General features: G+C 50.2%; 2 protein-coding genes across 3 annotated transcripts; both read left to right on the top strand.

Annotated features, from left to right (window-relative positions):
* The first annotated feature begins 9,284 nt into the window (after positions 1–9,284).
* Positions 9,285–11,045, top strand: FKBPL (FKBP prolyl isomerase like). 2 transcript variants are annotated; one of them, XM_019715499.2, is made up of 2 exons: positions 9,285–9,440; positions 9,733–11,045. In XM_019715499.2, exon 2 carries the CDS (start codon positions 9,807–9,809, stop codon positions 10,854–10,856), a length of 1,050 nt encoding a protein of 349 aa, XP_019571058.1. In that variant the 5' UTR covers positions 9,285–9,440; positions 9,733–9,806; the 3' UTR covers positions 10,857–11,045. The 2 variants fall into 2 exon arrangements, with proteins under 2 accessions (XP_019571058.1, XP_074188828.1); XM_074332727.1 differs by having other exon boundaries at positions 9,297–9,338.
* A 367-nt stretch (positions 11,046–11,412) lies between these two features.
* ATF6B (activating transcription factor 6 beta) lies at positions 11,413–21,158 on the top strand. The gene is made up of 18 exons (XM_019715617.2): positions 11,413–11,546; positions 11,919–11,998; positions 12,142–12,220; positions 12,470–12,561; positions 13,084–13,219; positions 15,904–15,989; positions 16,124–16,259; positions 16,351–16,482; positions 16,629–16,762; positions 17,415–17,600; positions 17,720–17,811; positions 18,212–18,376; positions 18,552–18,659; positions 18,842–18,923; positions 19,406–19,476; positions 19,685–19,796; positions 19,935–20,019; positions 20,506–21,158. Exons 1-18 carry the CDS (start codon positions 11,441–11,443, stop codon positions 20,733–20,735), a joined length of 2,112 nt encoding a protein of 703 aa, XP_019571176.1. The 5' UTR covers positions 11,413–11,440; the 3' UTR covers positions 20,736–21,158.
* Positions 21,159–21,405: the final 247 nt, after the last annotated feature.

The raw sequence follows: 21,405 nt of genomic DNA, 5'->3' as shown, positions 1-21,405 counted from the left end.
GCCTGTCTCATTCTATTCCAGCTGCTATAACAAAAATGTCATTGATTATGTGGCTTACAAACAGAAATGTATTTCTCACAGTTCTGAGGCTGGGAGTCTGAAATCAGGATGCCAGCACCATCACGTGAGGGCCCTCTTCTGGGTTCTGCAGCCCTTCTCACTGTATCCTCACTTGGCAGAAGAGGCTAGGGAGCTCTGTGGGGTCTGTTCCACAAGAGCACAAATCCGGTTCATGAGGCCTCTACCCTCATGACCTAAGCTGCTCCCACAGGCACCACCTCCTGATATCATCACTGCACTTTAGGGTGTTAACATATGAATTTTGGGGGGAACACAAACAGACCACAGCCCCAACGAGGAAGTCAGTAGACTCAAGTTCAGCTGGGTCTAGTTGCCTTCTACGCTGAGGTCAGCCAGGAAGCCTCCGGTGGGGGAGAGGCACAAACAGTGGACCTGGTATCTTCAGTTGCACACCTGCAGGGCAGGGTCCTATCCGGAAAATGTACGCACTCATACAACACGCAGACACCATGCAGGATGCTGGTGAGACATCTGCTGAGACAGCAGATGTGAACACTGACCTTGTGGCGTTAATAATCTAGAAGGAAAGCCATGCACCAGGATAGGAGACAAGGGAGGAGGATGGGTTGGGGTCTGGAAATCATGGATTCTCCTTTGGACATTTCAGGTTGAATGGGCCTTCCTCACCAAACTTCTTGAGAAAAGAATTCACATTTGCAATCTCTACTTCCTCACAACCTACTCATTTCCCCTCTTAAATAGGGAGTATTGCTGTCACAGATGTGTCTGGTTCTGTCTTTCTTTCCTACCCACTGTTTCTTAACGCTTTGAACAATGCTTTCACTCCCTACTCTACTGAAACTGCTCTCTCAAATAGTACCCAATGACCAGAAATTACCAGGAGCCAAAATGAGTGGCATTTTGACAGTTCTCTGCCTTCCTGAACCCTCCCATGTTTGTCTCTAGACCCTGGATTCCTCACTCCCCCAGGGTTCATGGACATGTCATCCCTTCACCCTCTACCTCCACACATACCTCTCTAATCATCTCCCTCCCACCTTGTTTGTTCTCCTCCTTTTCCCTGAATGCCTATCTCTGGACTTTTTCTTTCTTTGAGACTTTCCCTTGAAAATCTCATCCACTCCAAACTCAGACATCATTTCTAATGCTTCTCAACTATAGACTGAAAGTTTGTGTTCCCCTGAAATTCATGTTGAAGCTTGATCCCAAGTGTGATGGTGGGGCCTTTGGGCAGTGCTTAGGTCACGAAGGTGGACTGTCATGAATGGGATTAATGCCCTTATAAAGAGACCCCAGAGACTCCCTTGGCCCTTCTCCCACGTGAGGACATAGCTAGAAGACAGCCGTGTATGCACCAAAAGTGGCCTTCACCAGACACCAAATCTGCTGGTGCCTTGATCTTGGACTTCCCAGCCTCCAGAACGGTGAGAAATACATTTCTGTTGTTAATAAGCCACTCAGTTTATGGCATTTTGTTACAGCAGCATGAGTGACTAAGACATTATCCGACCTATATATTTATATGCAGACCTTCTTCCAGGGCCTGTGGAACACATCCACCTGGACCGTGCTGCTGGTCCTGTAAACTCAGCATGTTTCAAATCAAACTGATGAAATGCCACTGAAACCCTGCTTCCCTGTCTATTAATGGCACCATTTTCCCAGCACCCTTATCTGAAAACTTGACACCTCCTCCTTCTCCCTCCTGCGTTTACTTTCGGTGCATTGTCAAGCCCAGTCAATTCTACCATCACAGTATCTTTTGAATCTGTAACCTTTCCCCCAGCCCTTGCCAGAAAAATGACCTCATCTAGGACTATTGCAGCAGTTCCCCTAACAGGTCTCCCTCCTTCCTGCTCTCCCTACTCCAAGTCTGCCTCCACACTGCCCTCTGCTGTCAGCTTATCCTCCCTGCACACACTTGTCCTCCCCTGACACTGCTCAGCGGGGCTTCAAGACTCCCTATTGCTTACTCAATTGTTTACAAAATTTAAATCTGGTCTTCAACCCCTTCCATAATTTAAAATTATCCGGCTTATGTTGACTTAAAATCAACCTAATGTCCAACCAAACTGAATTACTTATCATTTCCACCTCTAGGTCTTTGCCTGGCTGTTCTCAAATCTTAGACCGTTTTTTCTCATCTCTGTCTATTATGAGTTCACCCCCTCACTCCAGCAAGAAGGAATCTCTTTCTCCTACAGGTTGGACTGGAGCAGTGGGTCTCTAAACGGAGCCCCAGGCATTCCTTGGAGCAATGATTCTCAGCCCTGGCTACACATTAGAGTCATCTGGGGAGCATTTAAAAATCCCAAACCCCAGTTGCATCTAGACCAATTAAATCACAATCTCTGGGGGTGGTACTCAGGCATCGACATTTTTTAAGACATCCCCAGATGATTCCCATGGCAGCCAAGACTGCAAATCACAGGTTTGGAGGCACTTCAGGGACCACAAACAAGTAGGGGAGAGCCACTGGTTGAAGCTGTGGCTTCAACCAGAGCAACTTTCTCTAGGAGAAAGGTATCTGGGTCTAAAACCTACCCATTATTCATGTTATCTGCATTTTTTCTTTTTTCGCCTCTTCCCACCGGAGACCTTGGTGTACTCACCTTACCTTGTGAGGGCAGGAGACAAATCTGGCTCATCTCTGATTTTCAGACCCTTATCGGATAAGACCTCTTTGAATTCAGTTGAATTGAGTGGAATTCGGCTGAGAAAAAAGTGACTGAAAATTACTTCTCCCAGGTCTCTTTACCTCACTCAGACTCCTCCTTCAGGAGGCGTATTCCAATTTGAGTGTCCTTCTACCTTACCTCTACTCCCTTTGAACATGGTGCCTTTGGCTCTTGCACCCTTATCAACAAAGATTCTGTCCTCCAGCAGAGGCCCTGGCCTCCTCTAAAATCTACTTTGGAGCTCTGATTACCCCATGATGAAATTCTGGGTCACCACTCCCCTTCATTCATGAAAATTCAGTACCTGCACTGAGCTTTCTTCCCTCTCCCCAGCCACTCACTCCCTGTGTCAAATCTTTGACTTGGTTGGCACCAATAACTACTACCCTTCAAAATCTCTTCAGTCTTTTAATGTCACCCCCTCCTCCACCCAGAATCCCATCCCCAAAATTCTTCATCCCCACCCGGACCTCCCATCCAATGACTCTCTCACTCTTCTTTGATGTTTGATCCCCTCCATTTTGTGCTTCGCTCGTCACCCAGTGTAGATCTCCAAGTTCAACACAGTAATCACCTCTCAGCCCCTGCACTGTATTCTTGGCCCCTCTCCTTCCAACACATTATATCCCTGGTTAGATCCAAGTCAGCCTGCTCCACACTTGCACCCAACAGCTGAATGTGTCTGGGGGAAAACAGCCATACTGACTGGTCTTACTTCCTGGGGGCCCTCAGCATGGCTGCAAGCCCACATTTCCACAGTCAGTTCACATTCCCCAAATCTGAGACCAGTTTCACAAGATGACAACCCTTCTTCTTATTTCAGTGAGGAAATAGAAACTTTCAGAAGAGAACTTCCTCATGACCCCAGCCCCGAATCTACCAGGCCGTGCATCTCTACCATATGCACTGCCTTCCTCTTGTGATGCAGAAAAGCTAACCTGTCCCCAGCCCTACCCTGTCTGTCCACTGGGATCCCATCCCTTCTCACCGGCTCAGAAAGAGGACTCTTGAAATTATCCCCCATCTCTCCTACATAATCAGTTTTCCTCTCTTTTCTGAAACATTTCCATCATCGAACAAACATACTATAATAACATAGCTTGTCTTTGGGAAGAAAGAAAACCCTAGTTTGCCACTCACCTATGTATAGTAAAAGCACTGCATTCAGAAGAGTGGTTACCCTTTGGTGGGAGGGGAACTCTGATGGAGGGACACACAGGGAGCTTCAACAATAACAGGAAGATTTGTTTTCTTAAGCTGCAGTGATGTTCACTTGGTTACTTTGTAATATATATGTGCCAAGGTTGACAGGTCTGGGACTAGACCCATCAGCAACATACGCAGTTCATCACTCCCTCCTCCTTGAAATGCTTTCTTCACTTCAAATGCTCTTTCTGGATCCGACCAAAGAAAGTCTTCCCTAGTTCCTTATTTGCTGCTCCTTCGGTCTTCATTGACAGCTCCTACTGCTCCTCCAGACTCCTAACAAGTAGAGGGCCCTGGGACTCTGTCCTCGGCCCTCTCCTCTACCCTAATCAAGCTCTCATGACTAGTCCCTTACCTGGATATCCTGCTTCTGTTTTTGATGGATATAGTCCTTCCTCCATGCAGAAACCAGAGTGAGCTTGTAAATGCCCAATTCTCCATCTCTCTTAGAACCCTCACCTGGGCCTGTGCAGCCTAGCTAGCCTTGCTCCTCCCCAGCTCTCTGCTTTCATCCCCTCCCACTCTTTCCCTTCCTTCCTCTGCTCAACCCACTCTGGCCACCTTGCTGTTCTTTCAGCTGTTATGAATTTAGCATAAAAATCCAATCCTTCCTGCCTGGATCTTTGGGCTCTTGTTTTCTCTCTGGACACTTCCTTCAGATATCTGTGTCTGCTCCCTTACTTACATCATTTATGTCTGCACAAACATTGCCTGCACAAGGAGGCCTTCCTTGTCACTTGATTAAAAACAGCACCACGGACACCTCACCCTGTTTCATTGTGTTCATAGCACATGTTACTGCCTGACATTATATTATTTTTCTTTCTTGATGTACTTTCTTATTTATCTAATACTACCTGGTTGTACAGAACTGACATCCTGTGTTTTACTGGTTGATTTTTATTGCCTGTTACCTTCACTTGAATATAAGCTACAAGAGATCAGGGCTTTTCCCACTGCCTTATTTCCAGAACCTTGCACAGGGCCTGGCATGGAGGAGGCCCTCAGTACGGATCTGTGGAATGACTGAGTAGGTAGCTCAAGGAGTTGTGTGAGGAGAACATGAGGTGATACACACGTGACGCGTAGTATGCCTGCTTCTGGGTCATAATGAGGTAGGCTCTGTAAAGAGCAGTTCTCATCTGCATTTTGATGGTTGCTGGATTGGGGGGGTTCAGGGGATGGGTGAGAGGGGAGGGGATTAAGAGGTAGAAATTGGTAGTTACAAAGTTGTCATGGGGATGTAGAGCATAGCATGGGGAATATAGTCAGTAGCATTGTAATAACTATGTATGGCGTCAGATGAGTACTGCATTTATCGGGTGATCACTTTGTAAGTTATATAAATGTCTAATTACTGTGTTGTACACCTGAAATTAATATAATGCTGCATATCAACTGTAATTGAAAAACAAAAAAGAGCCGCTCTCATCATCAAACATTTCACTGAGGTAAAGACTGCCTTTCACTGCTTCGTCCTGCCTGAAAACCCTGCCTATAAGGGAAGCACAAGCAAAATGCTTTGGGAGTGAACAGGAGGAACAATTTTGACATAAATCCCAGAACTGAAAACCACAGAAACCACCAAAACTAAACAGAAGGGGAAATTAATTTAGCCTTTGGAAAGCTGGAATTTTTGTCTCCCATGCTGATGCTAAATGGCAGAGAGCAAGTGCCCCATATGGTTCCATGTGGTGGGTACGGATGTGAGGCTGTCAAACCTTCCAACCAGCTCAATGCCTGATGGATGACAGGGCAGCATGAACGAGTATTACAATGCTCTGGGAAAGCTGAGATTGACAATGCAGAGGTGAGTGATACTGGGCTTAAAGTGGCGTTCCTTTCCTTATCTCTCCTGCCTTGTGCTGCTTCCTCTACCTCCCGTAAGTCCCTTCAATCATGGCATGTCAAAATTATGGCCATCTTCCAAGCCTCAACCCTCTGACTCCTTTTCAGATCACCCCCAGTTGGACATAACTTCCCTTCCACTTACCACTTTGCCCTCGCATCTGGAGCTTTGCTTAACTATGACTCTACCCTTATTGGACTACTGGTGGGAATCTCTGTATTTATCTCCATGTTCTGTTGATGAATTCTGAGTACTCAGTAAGGATTATTGAATGAATAAGAAAAGAACCTCACTTTGCTCACTTACAAGGCAGGTACCCTATGCTCTGTGTGTGGACACAACACCAGCTCACCAATCACCTCACACCAGCTCCTGAACCTCTGCTTGGGTTCTGCCATCAGGTTAGATCTTTAATGAAGGCAAAACAATGCCCTTATGGGATAGGGAAAAGAAAGTAGCAGAATATGGCCAGATTCTCTGAGCCACTTTGGAAAGAAGGGACTCAGAAAGAAGGAAGGAAAGAAGTGACTCCAAGTGGAGTGTAAAACAATTATTTGCAGGTAAATCCTCAGAAACACGTCAGATATGGAGTTTTCCCTCAAACTTATCATCCACAAGGCATTAAGTGCCTGCATGATGATTTGGAGGAAAAAAGACTTTTTCTAGAATAGGGTTCATCTTCCATAATAACAGCTAGCCAAACTATTGACCCCTCCCTGCCAAGTCCTTCCATTCTCCCAGATGCCTCTTTGACTTTCTTAACCCAGCGTCTCCCATAATCTCAGTCCCTTTCCAGGGGTTCCTGTGTGCTCCTCCCTCCCGGCCCTCTCATCTGAAGCTGGGGAAATGTCTTAGGTACCAGGTAAGTCATGTCCCAGTTGCATCCACACACTTGGATGTTGGTGAAGTTAGTCCCTGCCACACCAAATGGAGGGACGGGGCAGAGAGCACTTGTAGTGAGAGGGTGGGAATGAATCCAGTCACTTGGGGCAGAAGCTTCCTTTTCAACTCTTCCCCTCAAGGCTGCTCTTCCATTTCATTCTCAAATCTTTAGGAAAAAGAGAGGAGATGTCGCTCCTTCCTCACTCCCCAGTTTAAGGCTCTATCCCAACAGGTAAGCAAATTCTCATTTGTCATCCTCTTTTTGTGTCTTCCTCAGATCCCATGTTCTCTAGCCAGGCCTGGGGATAAAATCCTCCTGGCTTCTTTCCCTCCTCTCCCTGATTCCTTGGTGACTATTCCCCGAGAGCTGAGCCCTGGCATCATGAGATTCAAGGGGCAGGGAGCTGGGAGAAAGCAAGCAGTGTGAGTCCGTCAACATTCATGCAGTGACACTTCAGCGAAGCCTATGGTCTTTCCATTTCTGAGTCTTCACACCTCGGCCCCTTCCTATCCTGTTTCTCAAGCTGAGACCTGGGGGAATCTATAAATCTATGAATGTCTTTTCTGGGGACTCCTCAGTCCTCTTATACAACTTAAATTTTATCTGTGATAGCATGGTACAGTGTCAGATGCTTGCTGGACTTATCATGGTGATCGCTTCTTTAGGTGTATAAATGTTGAATAACTATGGTGTACACCTGAAAACTAATAAAATATTGTATGTTAATTATATTTTAACAGAAGTCTTCTTAAAAACTTAAATTTTGTGTTTTCATTTTGATGGGTCTTTTAAAAAATAAAAATATTCATTCTGGATGATTTGGATTACCTTTTTTAAGGACTTTCAGTGCCAATGTTTTTATTTTTTTTCTAGTCACCATGGTGAAAAGGGATCACCTGAAGAGACAAAGTTGACCAGTTAATTCAGTGTTTCTCAATATGGGGTCTATAGGTGTGTTCTCGGGGGTTCCGTTCTAACTCTTTCTTTAGATGCCAGCAAAAATCTCTCATCCTCAAGGAATATTCCCTCATCCCTCATTCACTCTCATAGCATCTCACATTTCCACATCGCACTGTAATTTCTTATTCTCCTTGGCCAGACTGTAAGTCGCATGAGAGCAGGGACTGTGTCTGTCTCACCAACCTATGTATCCCCAATTCCTAGCATGCTGCCTGGAACATAGCAGGTGCTCAATAAGTATTTGTTGAATGAATGAATGAGATGAAACACAAACGAAATAGAAAAGAGTTCCAGCCCTATAGAGTAGGTTGGAAAGGAAAAACACACACAAAAAAAACAAGAGAACATTTCAAAGCAATACATTTGTAGCAGAGTATAGCTTCTTTTAACTGAAAGAAGCTGATCTTTGAAGGGTCATTGGAGTGGCCCTCTCAGTAATACACACATAATACAAATTAGCAATCTTTGTCTGGGGATTAGGGTGTAATCAAACCTTTTGTGACGACTTTCCCAGAAATCTCTGAAATGGAAAGGGGAAGAGGAAGGGAGAAAAGATGGATTAATTTTCAACAGGAACCCAGGGATTCCAAGAATCAGAGTACTAAACCATAGGGGGCGGGGGTGGCAGTGTACCAAGGTTACTCTAGCACAGAACCCAGAAACAGAACTTGAAAAAAAAAAAGTCTAGGTTAGTGAGTCTCAACACAAAGCCGGAGTGGACTATTTTGACACATATCTGTGGATAATGATGAAACTACCTTCCCTCCTGGCAGGGTGTTAAAGAGCAAAATAAACACAGAGTGGGATTCTCCTTCCCTGAAGAGCTGTGGTGGCCCAGCCTGCGCAGGGAGCTGGGCAAGCAAGGCTGAATCACAAAGGGACCTACATTTTCTACTAGGAGGAAGAAGACCAGTTTTCCACTGATACACCCAGTGGAGCAGGTTATACCAGTTATATATGCAAAATATAGGACGCACTGAAGGAGCATAGAGCAAGGGATAAAGAGAATGAGGTTATTCTAGAATCATACTATTCAAAGTGTCGTCCAGGGACCATCATCATCATCATCCAAGAGCTTGTTAGAAATACAGAATCGCAGGCCCCACCCCAGACTTCCTAAATCAGAACCTGCAATTTAACAGGTGCCCCAGGTGATTTGTATATGCTCGTCAAAATTTGAAAGGAACTGTCAAAGATTTCTTGAGGAAGAAGAGCTTGTAACGCAATGATGAATATGAGGGAAAAGGTAAGAAGACTCAGGTGGACCCCACGGGAATAGGGCCGGTTGAGAAGAAAGAGGACTGAGGGTTTATCTTGGAGCACCTTGGATAGAATAGGAGAAGGAGCAGGAGAATGGCTATGGCTGGGAGCCCCAAACACAGGGATAAAGTGAACAGCGCAGGGCCTGAGGGCACCAGATAAAAGGACTGATTAGTCTGCTGCCGCTATTATTCGTCACCAGCTCCACCATTCCCCACTCTATCTGCGTTCACCCCAATCTCCCATTTCAGGACTTTCCAGACTCGCAATAACTAGGCTAGCCGGACCTCGATAGTTCGGTTCGATTCGGCCTAGTTCGGTTGCTAAGGCCTGGAGCTTCCCAGGTGCGGGGGGAAATGATGTCATGTCCAAAAGGCGGGGCAAGCGGGCTTCTCCCTCCTCCGGATTGGCTGCCAGGAATCTGACTAGCTTCGCCGACGTGCGCGCTCCAGGCTTAGCTGTCAGTGTCTGTTCCCCGCCGCCCCTGCCCTCGGCCGGGCTCTCCGCCCGAGGCACGACTCTAAGGACAGTACTCAGCAAGCACTTAGCTTCGGGAGGAGAGGTGATCCGAATGGTCCGGCTATCGCCACCAGGCTAGGCGCTTCGGCCTCCCAGGGGCTTTTTGACTTGATCGGTGTCCGTAGTTGGGGTGGCTACCCGAACCGCAGGGAATTGTGGAGTTTATAGTTCTGCGTTAGTTCTGTGTGGCCCGAGGCTCGAGGGGGACAGAGATTTTTGGAGGAAAAAATTTAAAAAGAGGACTTTGAGGACCGGGACCTGGGTCCCAGAAGGACGGGAAAGGAGTCTAAATAAGAATCCTACCATTAGCATTGTTTTGATTTTTTTTTTTTCAGGTGCTGACCTGAACCTGGTCCATCCCTGTCCCACCAAAACTCTTTACCCACGGTGGAAGGGACCAGGCAACCAAATGGAGACGCCACCAATCATTCCAGTGGGAGAGAAAGACATCTGTCAACCACAACAACAATGGGCAAAGGACCCCCAGAAGAACCCTGATTCAACTACGCAGATTAGGCAGCAGCCCCAAGAGCCACCTATTGAAGTTCTTGAGCTGCAAGTGAGCCCAGATCCAGCCAGCCAAATTCGAGAGAATCCTCAAGGGACTGAAAAACTGGCTGGTGGACTTGAAGAAGACTCTGACAAATCTCCTAGATCAGCCAGTGAGATGCCAGAGCCCCTCCAAGCTTCTGATCTCTGGTACTGTCCAGATGGGAGCTTTGTCAAGAAGATCATAATCCGTGGCCGTGGCTTGGACAAACCCAAGCTGGGCTCCCGCTGCCGGGTACTGGCTTTTGGGTTTCCTTTTGGGTCAGGGCTTCCAGAGGGCTGGACAGAGCTAACTATGGGATTAGGTCCATGGAGGGAGGAAACTTGGGGGGATATCATAGAGAAATGCTTGGAATCCATGTGTCAAGGTGAGGAGGCAGAGCTTCAGCTCCCTGGACACTGTGGACCTCCTGTTACACTCACACTGGCCTCCTTCACTCAGGGCCAGGACTCCTGGGAACTGGAAGCCAGTGAGAAAGAGACCCTGGCCAGGCAAGAACGTGCAAGGGGCACAGAATTATTTCGAGCTGGGAACCCTGAAGGCGCTGCCAGATGCTATGGACGGGCCCTTCGGCTGCTGCTGACTTTACCCCCACCTGGCTCTCCAGAAAGAACTGTCCTTCATGCCAACCTAGCTGCATGTCAGTTGCTGCTAGGGCAGCCCCATTTGGCAGCCCAGAGCTGTGACCGAGTGTTGGAGCGGGAGCCTGGGCATTTAAAGGCCTTGTACCGAAGAGGGGTTGCCCAGGCTGCTCTTGGGAACCTGGAAAAAGCAACTGCTGACCTCAAGAAGGTGCTTGCGGTAGACCCAAAAAACCGGGCAGCGCAGGAAGAGCTGGGAAAGGTGATCTTTCAGGGGAAGAAACAGGATGCAGGACTGGCTCAGGGTCTGCGCAAGATGTTTGGATGATTAAAAGTTAATACTTAAAAGAGACAGGAACCTGTGAATTGTGATGGGTGCTGTGAGATTTTGGGGGGGCTCAGAGGGAGTGTTTCAGCCCATATCCTATTCCCTGCTTTGGCCTTCCTAGGGGAGGTAGCAGGGTCTCAGTGCGCCTCTTTCCCTTTTTTACCATTAAAAAGTCATATGATCACGTGTGCTCCGCTTTTTCTTTGTTTTTTTTTGGGGGGGTGGGGAGGTGGGGTGGGGGTGGGCGGTGCTTATCCACTTCCGAAGATAATTAGAAGCTGTATAAACTTCTAAATTTAGGATTGGCTGGGGGCGAGCGCAGACCTTTAAATCCTGGGAACTACATCTCCCAGGCTCTTTCTCCCTGGGTCCCATTTCGCGCATGCGCACATTCTACGGCCCAGTACTGTGTCTCTCCTGCTGTGCTGCCATTGGCCCGGCCTGTACAGCCGCCTCTTCTATTGATTCATGTGCTCAGTACCCAGGCCTCTTACTGGTCCGTTGAGGTTCCGTGACGCCCCTTTTTTTTAAGAGTCAACTGATTAGTTGATGATGGGGAGAGGCGGGCCTCGGGAAACCGACTCATGGTTGGGGGGGAGGGGGGAAAGATGGCGGAACTGATGCTCCTCAGCGAGATTGCGGACCCGACGCGTTTTTTCACCGACAACTTGCTGAGCCCGGAGGACTGGGGTGTGCGGCGTGAGGCCTGGGGGAAGGGAAAGGGCTGTGGCATGCTGTACCCCTGTGGCACGCAGGAAGGAAGCGGAGGCCCAAAGAAGAAGGCTGGGCAACTACGGAATCCACCTTTCGAAGGAGGGCGGAGAGGGGGGCCCGTTGTTCTTTCGCGGGATGCGGGAGTTGGGGGAGACCTCCGCTCCCCACGGAAACGTCGAGTTGTTCCGGGGTCGGGGGAAGGGCTTAAGTTCTTTGGCTGTATCACTTTTCACGTGGGCGGCCGGTGGGTCTGGCCGAGACGATCCAATGAGGGATGGAGCGAGGGCTGTGTGTGGATCCGTAGGCTTGGGCCACTGGCCAACCCCCTACGCTCCGCATCTCTTGCAGACTGCACCTTGTACACCGGCCTGGATGAAGTGGCCGAGGAGCAGACGCAGCTCTTCCGTTGCCCGGAGCAGGATGTCCCGGTATTGCTCCCCCGGCAGCCTTGTTCCTCACCCTTGGTGGGTGGGAGTGGTCCCAGAACCCGGACTCATCCCCAGGCCAGAGGTCGTCTGGAGCCACCCCATCTTTCTCACACTCCTGCCATCTAATATCCTCTCTTATTCAGTTTGGCAGCAGCATGCTGGATGTGGGCATGGATGTCAGCCCCCCTGAACCCCCATGGGACCCCCTGCCTATCTTCCCAGGTAAGATATTTTTTGTGATTCCCTCATCCTTCCCAAAACCCTGATCTTCCCAGTTTTCCAGAAATTATGTAATTCTGTGTCCATACACTTCCACATGAGTGTCTGTGCACTCCTGTCTCCTCTAACACCTAATATATGTTCTTTTCCCCTTGCCCCGGTGAGGGCGTCCTCACCTGCCTGTCCTTGGACACCCTTTGGACTCTTTTCAGGCTCTGCTTCCTGTTTATTTTCTAACCCCTTTTCCCCCAGATCTTCAGGTGAAGTCTGAGCCATCCTCTCCCTGCTCTTCTTCCTCTCTCAGCTCCGAATCATCGCATCTTTCCACAGAGCCCTCCAGCCAGGTGAGAGAGCCATCGCCCTCCTCCTACTCCTCTCTGTGGCAGGGGCTCTGCTCCCTTCCTTTCACCCATAGGTGCTGAGGATTGATTTGTGTACTATGAGTCATAGGTAGGGGAGCTTCTTCCCTGCCTTTGTCATTTCTTTAACATTCTCATTTGCTACATCCCCACTCCGGTTTCTAGAAGTGAAATGGAATCTTTTTAATATATAGAGATATGTGGCAGCTGTGTTGGGGCTGGGAAAAAGAGAGTTAAGTGCTGAAGCTTATGGAACTGTTCCTGCTCAAGTTAGCCACTCTGAGGCAATATTTGAATTCATGAGACTTCATCAGCCCTCGAAGGAATAAGGTAGAAGGAGAGAACAAGGGGCCAGAAACAGCTTAGGGAGGCGCAAGTACCATTCAAACCAGAATGTCAGTTAACTGGTGGTTTGTAAGCTCTAAAGCTTTTTGTTTTTGTCCTTACTCTCAACACCTCCCTTGTTTTCTTCTTTCTGCCCTCCTGTTTCGTCCCTACTCTCACCAGGCCCCTGGTGTAGGGGAGGTGCTGGTTGTGAAGATAGAGTCCTTGGCACCCCCACTTTGCCTCTTGGGAGATGATCCAACATCACCATTTGAAACCGTCCACATCAATGTGGGCCCCACCTCTGATAATCCCGCAGGTAATAACGACCTGCCCCCACCCCCAGGCTTTATGAAGGTAGAATGTGTGTTCGCGCTCACATGCGTGTGTGGTGGGGGGTGAGGGGGGCAGGCAGCAGGACAAGGAGGAAGAGGTACGGAGCATAAATGGCAGATAATCGGGAGAGGCCAGGAGTGGGAGGGAGGATTTCAGGAAACCACAGCAGGGGCAGCACCGAAGAGAAGGGAATGATTTTTCTTTCTTTGTCTTGTTCCTAGTATCCTGTTGTGTGATTTAACTTCCTGTTGCTTTGCATTTTTTTAAAACTATGGACAGTTTAGAGTATATTTATTTATATTACTTTTTAACCCCAATGTTTTATTATAAAAAACTTTAAACACATAGAAAAGTGGGAATACTATATAGCCAATTCCTAGATCCTACAATTAATGTTATTTATGCTATGATCAAGTTTATGTACTCTTATGTGTTCATTCAGTAAACATTTATTGAGCACTTGCTCCCTGCCAGATACTGGACAGGGTGCAGGGGATGCAAAGATGAAGATGTGACCACACACTGACCTGAGAATCCTGTAGCATGTGAGGGGAGGAGAGAGACAAGTAGCAGTGAATACAGGCGTGCTGTAGAGAGAGCATCATTCTAGGCGAGGTGCCATGCAAGCTCATAGAGGGGGCATCTCACCTGACTGTGGCTGGATCAGGGATGTGCTCCGGGAAGAAGAGTTTCCTGAGCTGAGTTTTGAAGGACACATAGAAATTGGCCAGAAGAAGAATGCGGGGACTGGCGTGTGCATGTAAGGAACGTACATCTCTTCAGAGTGAATATGAGCAGGGAGCGGGACATGACAAGGAGCGGCAGGGGCTGCAGGCCAGGTAGGGATCTTGCTAAGGGAGCCTTAGCTTTTATCCGGGGGCAGTTAGGTACCTCTGAAGAACCAGGCAGGGGAGCAGTATGATTAGGAAGATGACTCTGGTGACAGAGTAGAGAATGCATTGCAGAGAGGCAGGAGGAGGTGGACCAAGGAAGACAAACCCAGTTAATCAAGTAAGATATGTGGATGCTGAGAAGAAGGCAGAAAGAAGGAAGTAGAACACATGAGTTGCAGTGACCCCCCTGGGCGTTGGAGTGAGGCGGGAGCTGAAAATGGAGCCTGGGTTTCTGGCAGGGGCAGCCATCCAGTGGGGATGGTACCATTCACTGGATAGAGACTGCAAGAGCAGGGCCCTCTGGGCAGGGAGCGTGATGAAGTCAGTGCTGGACATGTTGATTCTTCTTTTTTTTTTCTCTTTTGTTTCTTTTTTTTTCTTTTTCTTGTTTGTATTTTTTGGACATGTTGATTCTTGATTTCACAGTGCCTTCCAGGTTTCCTGGCACTGCCTCTCTCATTGAACTCCAATCAGCAGCAAGAGGGCAAGGGAGCCCAGTGATGCAATCCATTCATGTTTTCTTTCTGGGCCCCAGAGCAGGGCAGGGAAGGATGGAGAGTGGATTTGGAGGGACAAACAGATCATGTCCAGCACATTATTAAAAGTTACAGAGGGGCAAACAAAAAAAAGGCTTGAAAAGCCTTTAATAGCAAAAAGATTGTTGATGACTTTGCAAGTGGTGGTGTTACTGGAGTCAGACTCTCTCCTGTGCTTTGTATTTTTTGAGGGCCTGTACTTTACTCATCACTTTGATACACATGAGGATAAGACATAGTTCTTGCTTTTGGAGAGTCTCGTGAGGGTTATAACACATGAGTAATACTAGCTCAAGTAGCGGTCGCGTCTAGGAGGGGATCTGGGTGGCTGAGGAGGGAGACGCACTTTTCACTGAATTCCCCTTTGTTCCTTTAGAATTCCGTATTGTGTGACTGTATTACCTATGCAAAACTATAAATTGATTTGACATTTTAAAATAGCAATAATGGCAATCATATTATGAAGTACCAAAATGAGTGATATGGACCAGAGATGGTGGCAGACTGTTGACCTTGGGGCTGAAGCTGGCCCTTGGATGGGTTTTGTTTCACCTACATGAGGCAATCAACAAGTCTTATAAACAGAGGTAACAGAAGCCATGAAGGCTCAGAGGTGACAGGCTTTGCGATTTGGTGCCTGGGAGGCTGACAGACGTAGAAAAGGAGTTTGCATGACGGGACAAGGAGTGAGCCCTGTATAAATCCAGTTGAATAGTCGGGCATGAGAATGGAAGGGACCAGCAGGGAGCTTGGGAGTCAGGATCAGGGTGTAGGGGAGCAGTGAAGGGTAGAGACGCAGACCTGGCAGTTGTCAGCATGGAGGTGTGTGGTAGCACTGGGCCAGGAGGAGGTGAAAGTCCAGCCGGATAGGAGTATGGGCCCATGTGAATGCTAGACTCTCCCTGCTTGGCCCTCCTCTAGTGAATGGACAAGGTCTGTGAGGAAGAAAGGGGGAAAGCAGAAGGGCAAGGATAGCTTTGAGGAAAACTGGGCAGTGGTGAAAAAAATGAAGGCGCCCCCGAAGAAGAAAGGCAGTCCTGGGTGAAGGGGTAGGAGGAGAGCCTGCAGATCGGGAGCCCACGGCACCTCTACCTCTGGATTGCCTGCCACGGGCCAGAATAGTTTTATTTGTAGGAACAAGGAGAAATGACTGTGTCTCCCATTTCCCCATCTTAACCCTCTTCTCCTTCAGTGTTTATCTGACATCCAGCTTTCTGTCTTATCCTGCCACCCCACAGAAGTCCAGACCAAGATAGAACCTGTCTCTCCATCTTCCTCCATCCACTCTGAGGCTTCTCTGCTCTCAGCAGAGTCCCCCACCCAGGTGAGCATTGAGGCCCCTTCCTCCCTCCATGCACTACAGTGAGTTCCTCCCAACTCTCGGGTATGAGCCTTTTCTTCTTCAGCTCCTCCTCGACTCTCCTCCTGACTCACACATTTTCTGGAATGCCCCATAAGCCTTTCGTAGGAGAGGAGGTACTGGAAGTGAAGACCGAGTCCCCATCCCCTCACGGGTGTGTCCTGCGGGATGTCCCAGGGCCCCCACTTGGAGCTGTCCAGATCAGCATGGGTCCATCCCCCGATGGCTCCTCAGGTAATGGGGCCTCCTCACACCTGGGGTCCCTGGCAAAAGGCCTGTAGTCCTGATAGTCCTTCCTTCCTTCCACCCTTCCACCTTCCTTCAGGCAAAGCCCTGCCCGCCCGGAAGCCACCACTGCAGCCCAAACCTGTGGTGATAACCACCGTCCCAGTGCCACCCAGAGCCATGCCTCCCAGCACCACCGTCCTTTTGCAGCCCCTTGTCCAGCCACCCCCAGGTACTGAAGAAGGAGGGAAGGAGACAGGCTGTGTTGCACTTCTAAGGGAGCTCACGGCCACTGAGGCCCTTGGGTGCTTAGGTGTGAGCACAGCACCCACCCGACTTACAGCCCTCTGACCTCTTCTTCCTGCGCACTTGCCCCAGTGTCCCCAGTGGTCCTCATCCAAGGTGCTATTCGAGTCCAGCCTGAGGGGCCGGCCCCCCCTGCCCCCCGGCCTGAGAGGAAGACCATTGTTCCCGCTCCTATGCCTGGGAACTGCTGCCCGCCTGAAGTGGACGTAAGTTTGGGGAGGGGAGGAGTAGGGCTAGTAATGGGACCAGGAGAGGAAAGTCTGTCATGGAGAACTGTGGAAGGAGGAGAGAACAGGGAGTGAGGAAGCAGACACTTAAGGTGATCCTGCAGGACAGAGTGGACCCGTTTGTGAAGCCTTAGGAGCCTCGTCTTTGTTACCACTGCTGATGGGGTTGGGGGTGGTCTCAGTAAAGCAAAGGCAGGGGAGACACTGTCTTTGGCTGTGGCAGTAGTTGGAAGAAGGAAGCCGCTTCCTAGGGGAACGCCAGTTAAACTGTTCTTTAATTATAGCAAGGTTAAACTTAGGGCCTTAAAAAGGGGAATTGAGAAGACGGAACACCAACCACCAAGGAGAGGAGCTGAGGTTCCTCCAGGAACCAGGATGGAGGAAGTTCTTCCTACAGTGTAACTTCTCTCAGCTCTGAGGAGCAGGAGCAGGGAGTGGTTGAGAGAAGAGCCTGCAGTGTTTTAGTAGAGAGGGACAACCCCTCCCCCTCTCTGGGGGTGTAAACAAGGTCAGGAAGACTGAGAATGGCCCCTGAGAGCTTTGGGTAATCAGTCAGCACCTGGAGTTGGGGGACTTGGTTTTCCTCTCCTACCCATCTTTCATTCTCTTTTTGACCCATCTGGGTACCTAGGCAAAGCTGCTGAAGCGGCAGCAGCGAATGATCAAGAACCGGGAGTCGGCCTGCCAGTCGCGGAGGAAGAAGAAGGAGTACCTGCAGGGGCTGGAGGCCCGGCTGCGGGCCGCGCTGGCCGACAACCAGCAGCTGCGCCGCGAGAATGCTGCCCTCCGCCGGCGGCTGGAGGCCCTGCTGGCCGAGGTGCGAACCGGCCTGGGGAGACGGGGGCGGGGCGCACAGGCCCCTTGGGAGGACTCACCCTCTCTCTCCCTCTCTCTCCCTCTCTCTCCCTCTCTCTCGCGTCTTCCTCTGCACCTCAGAACAGCGAGCTCAAGTTAGGGTCCGGAAACAGGAAGGCGGTCTGCATCATGGTCTTCCTTCTCTTCATTGCCTTCAACTTCGGGCCTGTCAGGTGAGCCTCCTGCCTCCCAGACCCTTCAGGCTGGAGCTCGCCCGCATAGCCGCCTGATTCCTGCCTTGGCAGAGTCCTTCTCGTCCCACACACACAGATAGCTCCGGTGTCCCTTCTTGTTCCATCATTTCTCTCACAAATGGTAGGTCCTGGGGTAGGTAGGTGATGGTGATAACGTTGATAAAAACAGACTCCTGAGTGCTTCCTGAGTTCTAGGCCCTAGCTTAAGCACTCTCCTTTCCTGGTGTTTCCTGGCCCTGGGAGGTAGGGACCGTTCTCATTCCCATCTTACAGGGGAAGCGAGTCAGTCCTGTAGAACAGATTGGAACCCAGTGGGCTGCGTGCGGAACCTTGCTCTTAAGCAGCCCTTCATAAAGCTGGAATCCTTCTATGCCCACAGCATCAGTGAGCCTCCTTCTGCTCCCGCCTCTCGGATGAGCGGACAAGAGCCTCGACCCCGGAGACACTTGCTCGAGTTCTCAGCACAGTTGCCGGTTCATGGAGTTGAGCCCCGCCAGGGCCCCACGGAGCCCCAGCCCAGCCCCGAAGGCCGGCCAAGTTTCAGGTGAGGAGAGAACCCTCTCTCAGGATGCTGAGTGTATCTTCGCCCCCCAGATTTACCTTTTCTTCCTGAGGGAGCCAGACTTGCTCTCTTGCCGTCATTGCCTTCTCTGTTGACGGGCGTGCTGGCAGCGTGCGGCCATTGTGCCCCCCTCTACCCCCTCTCCGCCTCACTCCAGGAACCTGACAGCCTTCCCCGGGGGTGCCAGGGAGCTGCTGCTGAGAGACCTGGACCAGCTCTTCCTCTCTTCTGACTGCCGGCATTTCAACCGAACCGAGTCGTTGAGGTATGGGGGACTCACGGCTGGGCCATCTTCCCTGTCATGCCGAGGCCGCTCTGCAGATGGCCGGGGTGTCCCCGAGTGCTGCAGCCCCAGCTGTCCTTGTCTGCTCTTCTCCCTCCTGGGGCAGGCAAGGGAGGTGGGAGCCTTGGGCTGGCACCGAGGTGCTCCCTTCTCTGCTTCCTCAGGCTTGCTGACGAGCTGAGTGGCTGGGTGCAACGCCACCAGAGAGGCAGGCGGAAGATCCCCCAGAGGGCTCAGGAGAGACAGGTGGGAAGGAGGAAGGCCTCTTGCTCATTAAAGGCCACTTATGTAGTTAAAAGTGGTGTTTTTATGAAATATAAAGACTTTCTGCTGTCAGGTATGGCGTACCATTAAATGCTTTAAGGAGAATAGTATATAAAATAGCGATTGTTCCTATATTTTGCCAAACGTGTGAATAAAAATAAAACAATACAGTTACCCATGCAACTGCTATTAAGCAGGTGGCAATTTGGAATCATGCAGACAAACCATCTGGTTGACGAAAATTTCATTTTTTGTAGATCTCTCCTTAGAACATAAAGAGGAAGGCCACTTGCAGACAAGGGCTTAGGGTCCTGGGGGATTTTGAGGGAGCATCTCGTGCAGGTTTGAGGAATTACTGAGAAAGTGGAAGGGTGGGTATGAGGTGGCGTCAGCTTCTAGGGGCCGTCTGTCTCTTTCCGTTTTCCCTTCACCCTCTTCAAATCCTTAGATACTTCTTCTTCCAGAAGTCTCAGCTGCGGAAGAAGTTGCCTCCAGTTAGGGCAGTCCCCAGCCACCCCCCCGGGCCCCCAGAGAGGTGAGTCTGTGTGTGTGCTTCCTTATTACGAGAGGTTCCTTTCTAAAGAGCTGTCCGGTACTTGTCACCATTGCTACCCATGGCGTTATACTTCCCTCGTCCACCGGGGGTCGCCTGTCTGTCGCTCTCTGTTCTCCCTGCTTCCCCAGTGGGAACTCCTGGGTCCTGGTCTTAGTTCCTCCCAAATCCCGTTTCCCCACCTGCCTAGGGATTCTGTGGGCCAGCTGCAGCTGTATCGCCACCCAGACCGTTCGCAGCCAGAGTTCCTGGATGCAATTGACCGACGGGAAGACACATTTTATGTCGTTTCCTTCCGACGGGTGAGTTCCTCCTCCCTGTCCCATTCCTGTCACCCTGGGTGTTCTAGCAGTCTGTCTTCAGGTTGAGGCTTAAAAGTAGCGCCGGGGAGCCTGTCAGCATCTTCTCCTCCCTTCCTGCCTGGCCCCTCTGTTTCCCAGGACCACTTGCTGCTCCCAGCCATCAGCCACAACAAGACCTCTCGGCCCAAGATGTCCCTGGTGATGCCTGCCATGGCCCCCAATGGTAATTCTTTCCCTACTGGGTATGGGGAGGGGTCCTGAAATTGAGGAAGGGGGAGGTTCCGCTAGGGAGACCCAATGTGAGGAGCTGGGGGGAGATGGAGAGGGGAGTGGGGCTTTCCAGAGTGATGCTAGATTCCTGGGTGAGAAGAAGCAGGACAAGGGTGGAGAGAAGAAGCTGCAGGAGACTGCTGGGAGGATGAGCAGGTGTGGGTCTGTCCTTTGTCACGGGGCTTGGGTAGGTGCTGGGCAGAGGGGCGGGCTGGGGACCTGCCAGACTCTCACCTCCCGTTTCCTCTTGATGTCCTCTCTATCACCTCACACTCGTGTCCGTTTCTTCTCCTGTTCCTTTCCCTCTCCCTGCCTCCCACTCCATCCCTGCTTTCTCATTTAACTCCCACTATGGACCCATCTTGTCACCATCGCCTTTTCCTCCCTTTCTACCTCTGTTTTGCTGACCCTTCTCTCTGTAATTCCCCCCTTCTCACAGAGACCCTGTCGGGCCGGGGGGCCCCTGGGGACTATGAGGAGATGATGCAGATCGAGTGTGAGGTCATGGACACCAGGGTGATTCACATCAAGACCTCCACGGTGCCCCCCTCGCTCCGAAAACAGCCGCCCTCATCCCCGGGCAATGCCACAGCTGGCCCCTTGGCAGCTTCCACAGCCAGCCAGGCGCACCAGGCCACCCGTCAGCCCCTCTACCTCAATCATCCCTGACCCCTGCCTCTCGCACTCAGTTGGAATTGGGGGGGCAGTGACCAAGTGCGACTATTCTGATTTCCCTGATCCCTGGGCTTGGGCGAGGTAAAGGAAGGACATGTGCAGAGGTGAGGAGGTTCACCGCTCTTCTCACCCCTTTTTGGAATATAGGGCTCCTCTCATTTCTCTGAACCCCTAGTCCCTGCTTCTTTCTTTGATGGTATTGAGTGAGGGTAAGGTTTGGGGTGGGTGGGCCCTTGATTCTTGTGCTTCTCTGTTTTGGGGGTGGAGATGGGAACTTAGTCCCCAGGCGGGACAGGGACGTTTTTGCATTTTGGAGCTCATTTCTGGGAGTAAAGGAAAGGTGGTGGAGGGAGATCAGATTTATGTATGTGTATATCTTTAATTATTAAATAAACAACTTGGAGGGAGTTAAAGGAATGGTGGCTGCCTTCCTGGCTCGTGAAGGGGAATTGGGGGAAACTGTCTTCTCTAGGGCTCTTATATCAGAGAATTAAGCACTGAAGACAGCTGGCTCTGGGGCGAGGTGGGTGTGGGATCACAGACCTCATGTCATCCCCTTGTTCCCGCCCCTGCAACACTAGGTTATGTGTGTGCGGGCAGGGGGTGGGGGGGCAGTTAGATGGGGCAGGGATGTCCCATGGTGTGACAGCCAGGATACAGATCC

This window comes from Rhinolophus sinicus, linkage group LG05 (genome assembly GCF_036562045.2).
Source record: "Rhinolophus sinicus isolate RSC01 linkage group LG05, ASM3656204v1, whole genome shotgun sequence".
NCBI lineage: Eukaryota > Metazoa > Chordata > Mammalia > Chiroptera > Rhinolophidae > Rhinolophus > Rhinolophus sinicus.
Note: the sequence above shows the minus strand (reverse complement) of the source record. Positions and strands in the feature narration are given on the sequence as shown.

Bases quoted from the DNA above. Each gene is read 5' to 3' on its own strand.
- FKBPL (XM_019715499.2), top strand. From the start codon at position 9,807: ATGGAGACGCCACCAATCATTCCAGTGGGAGAGAAAGACATCTGTCAA.
- ATF6B (XM_019715617.2), top strand. From the start codon at position 11,441: ATGGTTGGGGGGGAGGGGGGAAAGATGGCGGAACTGATGCTCCTCAGC. The intron at 16,483-16,628 runs GTACTGAAGAAG...CACTTGCCCCAG, and splicing joins CCTTGTCCAGCCACCCCCAG to TGTCCCCAGTGGTCCTCATC. The intron at 17,812-18,211 runs GTGAGCCTCCTG...CTATGCCCACAG, and splicing joins TTCAACTTCGGGCCTGTCAG to CATCAGTGAGCCTCCTTCTG.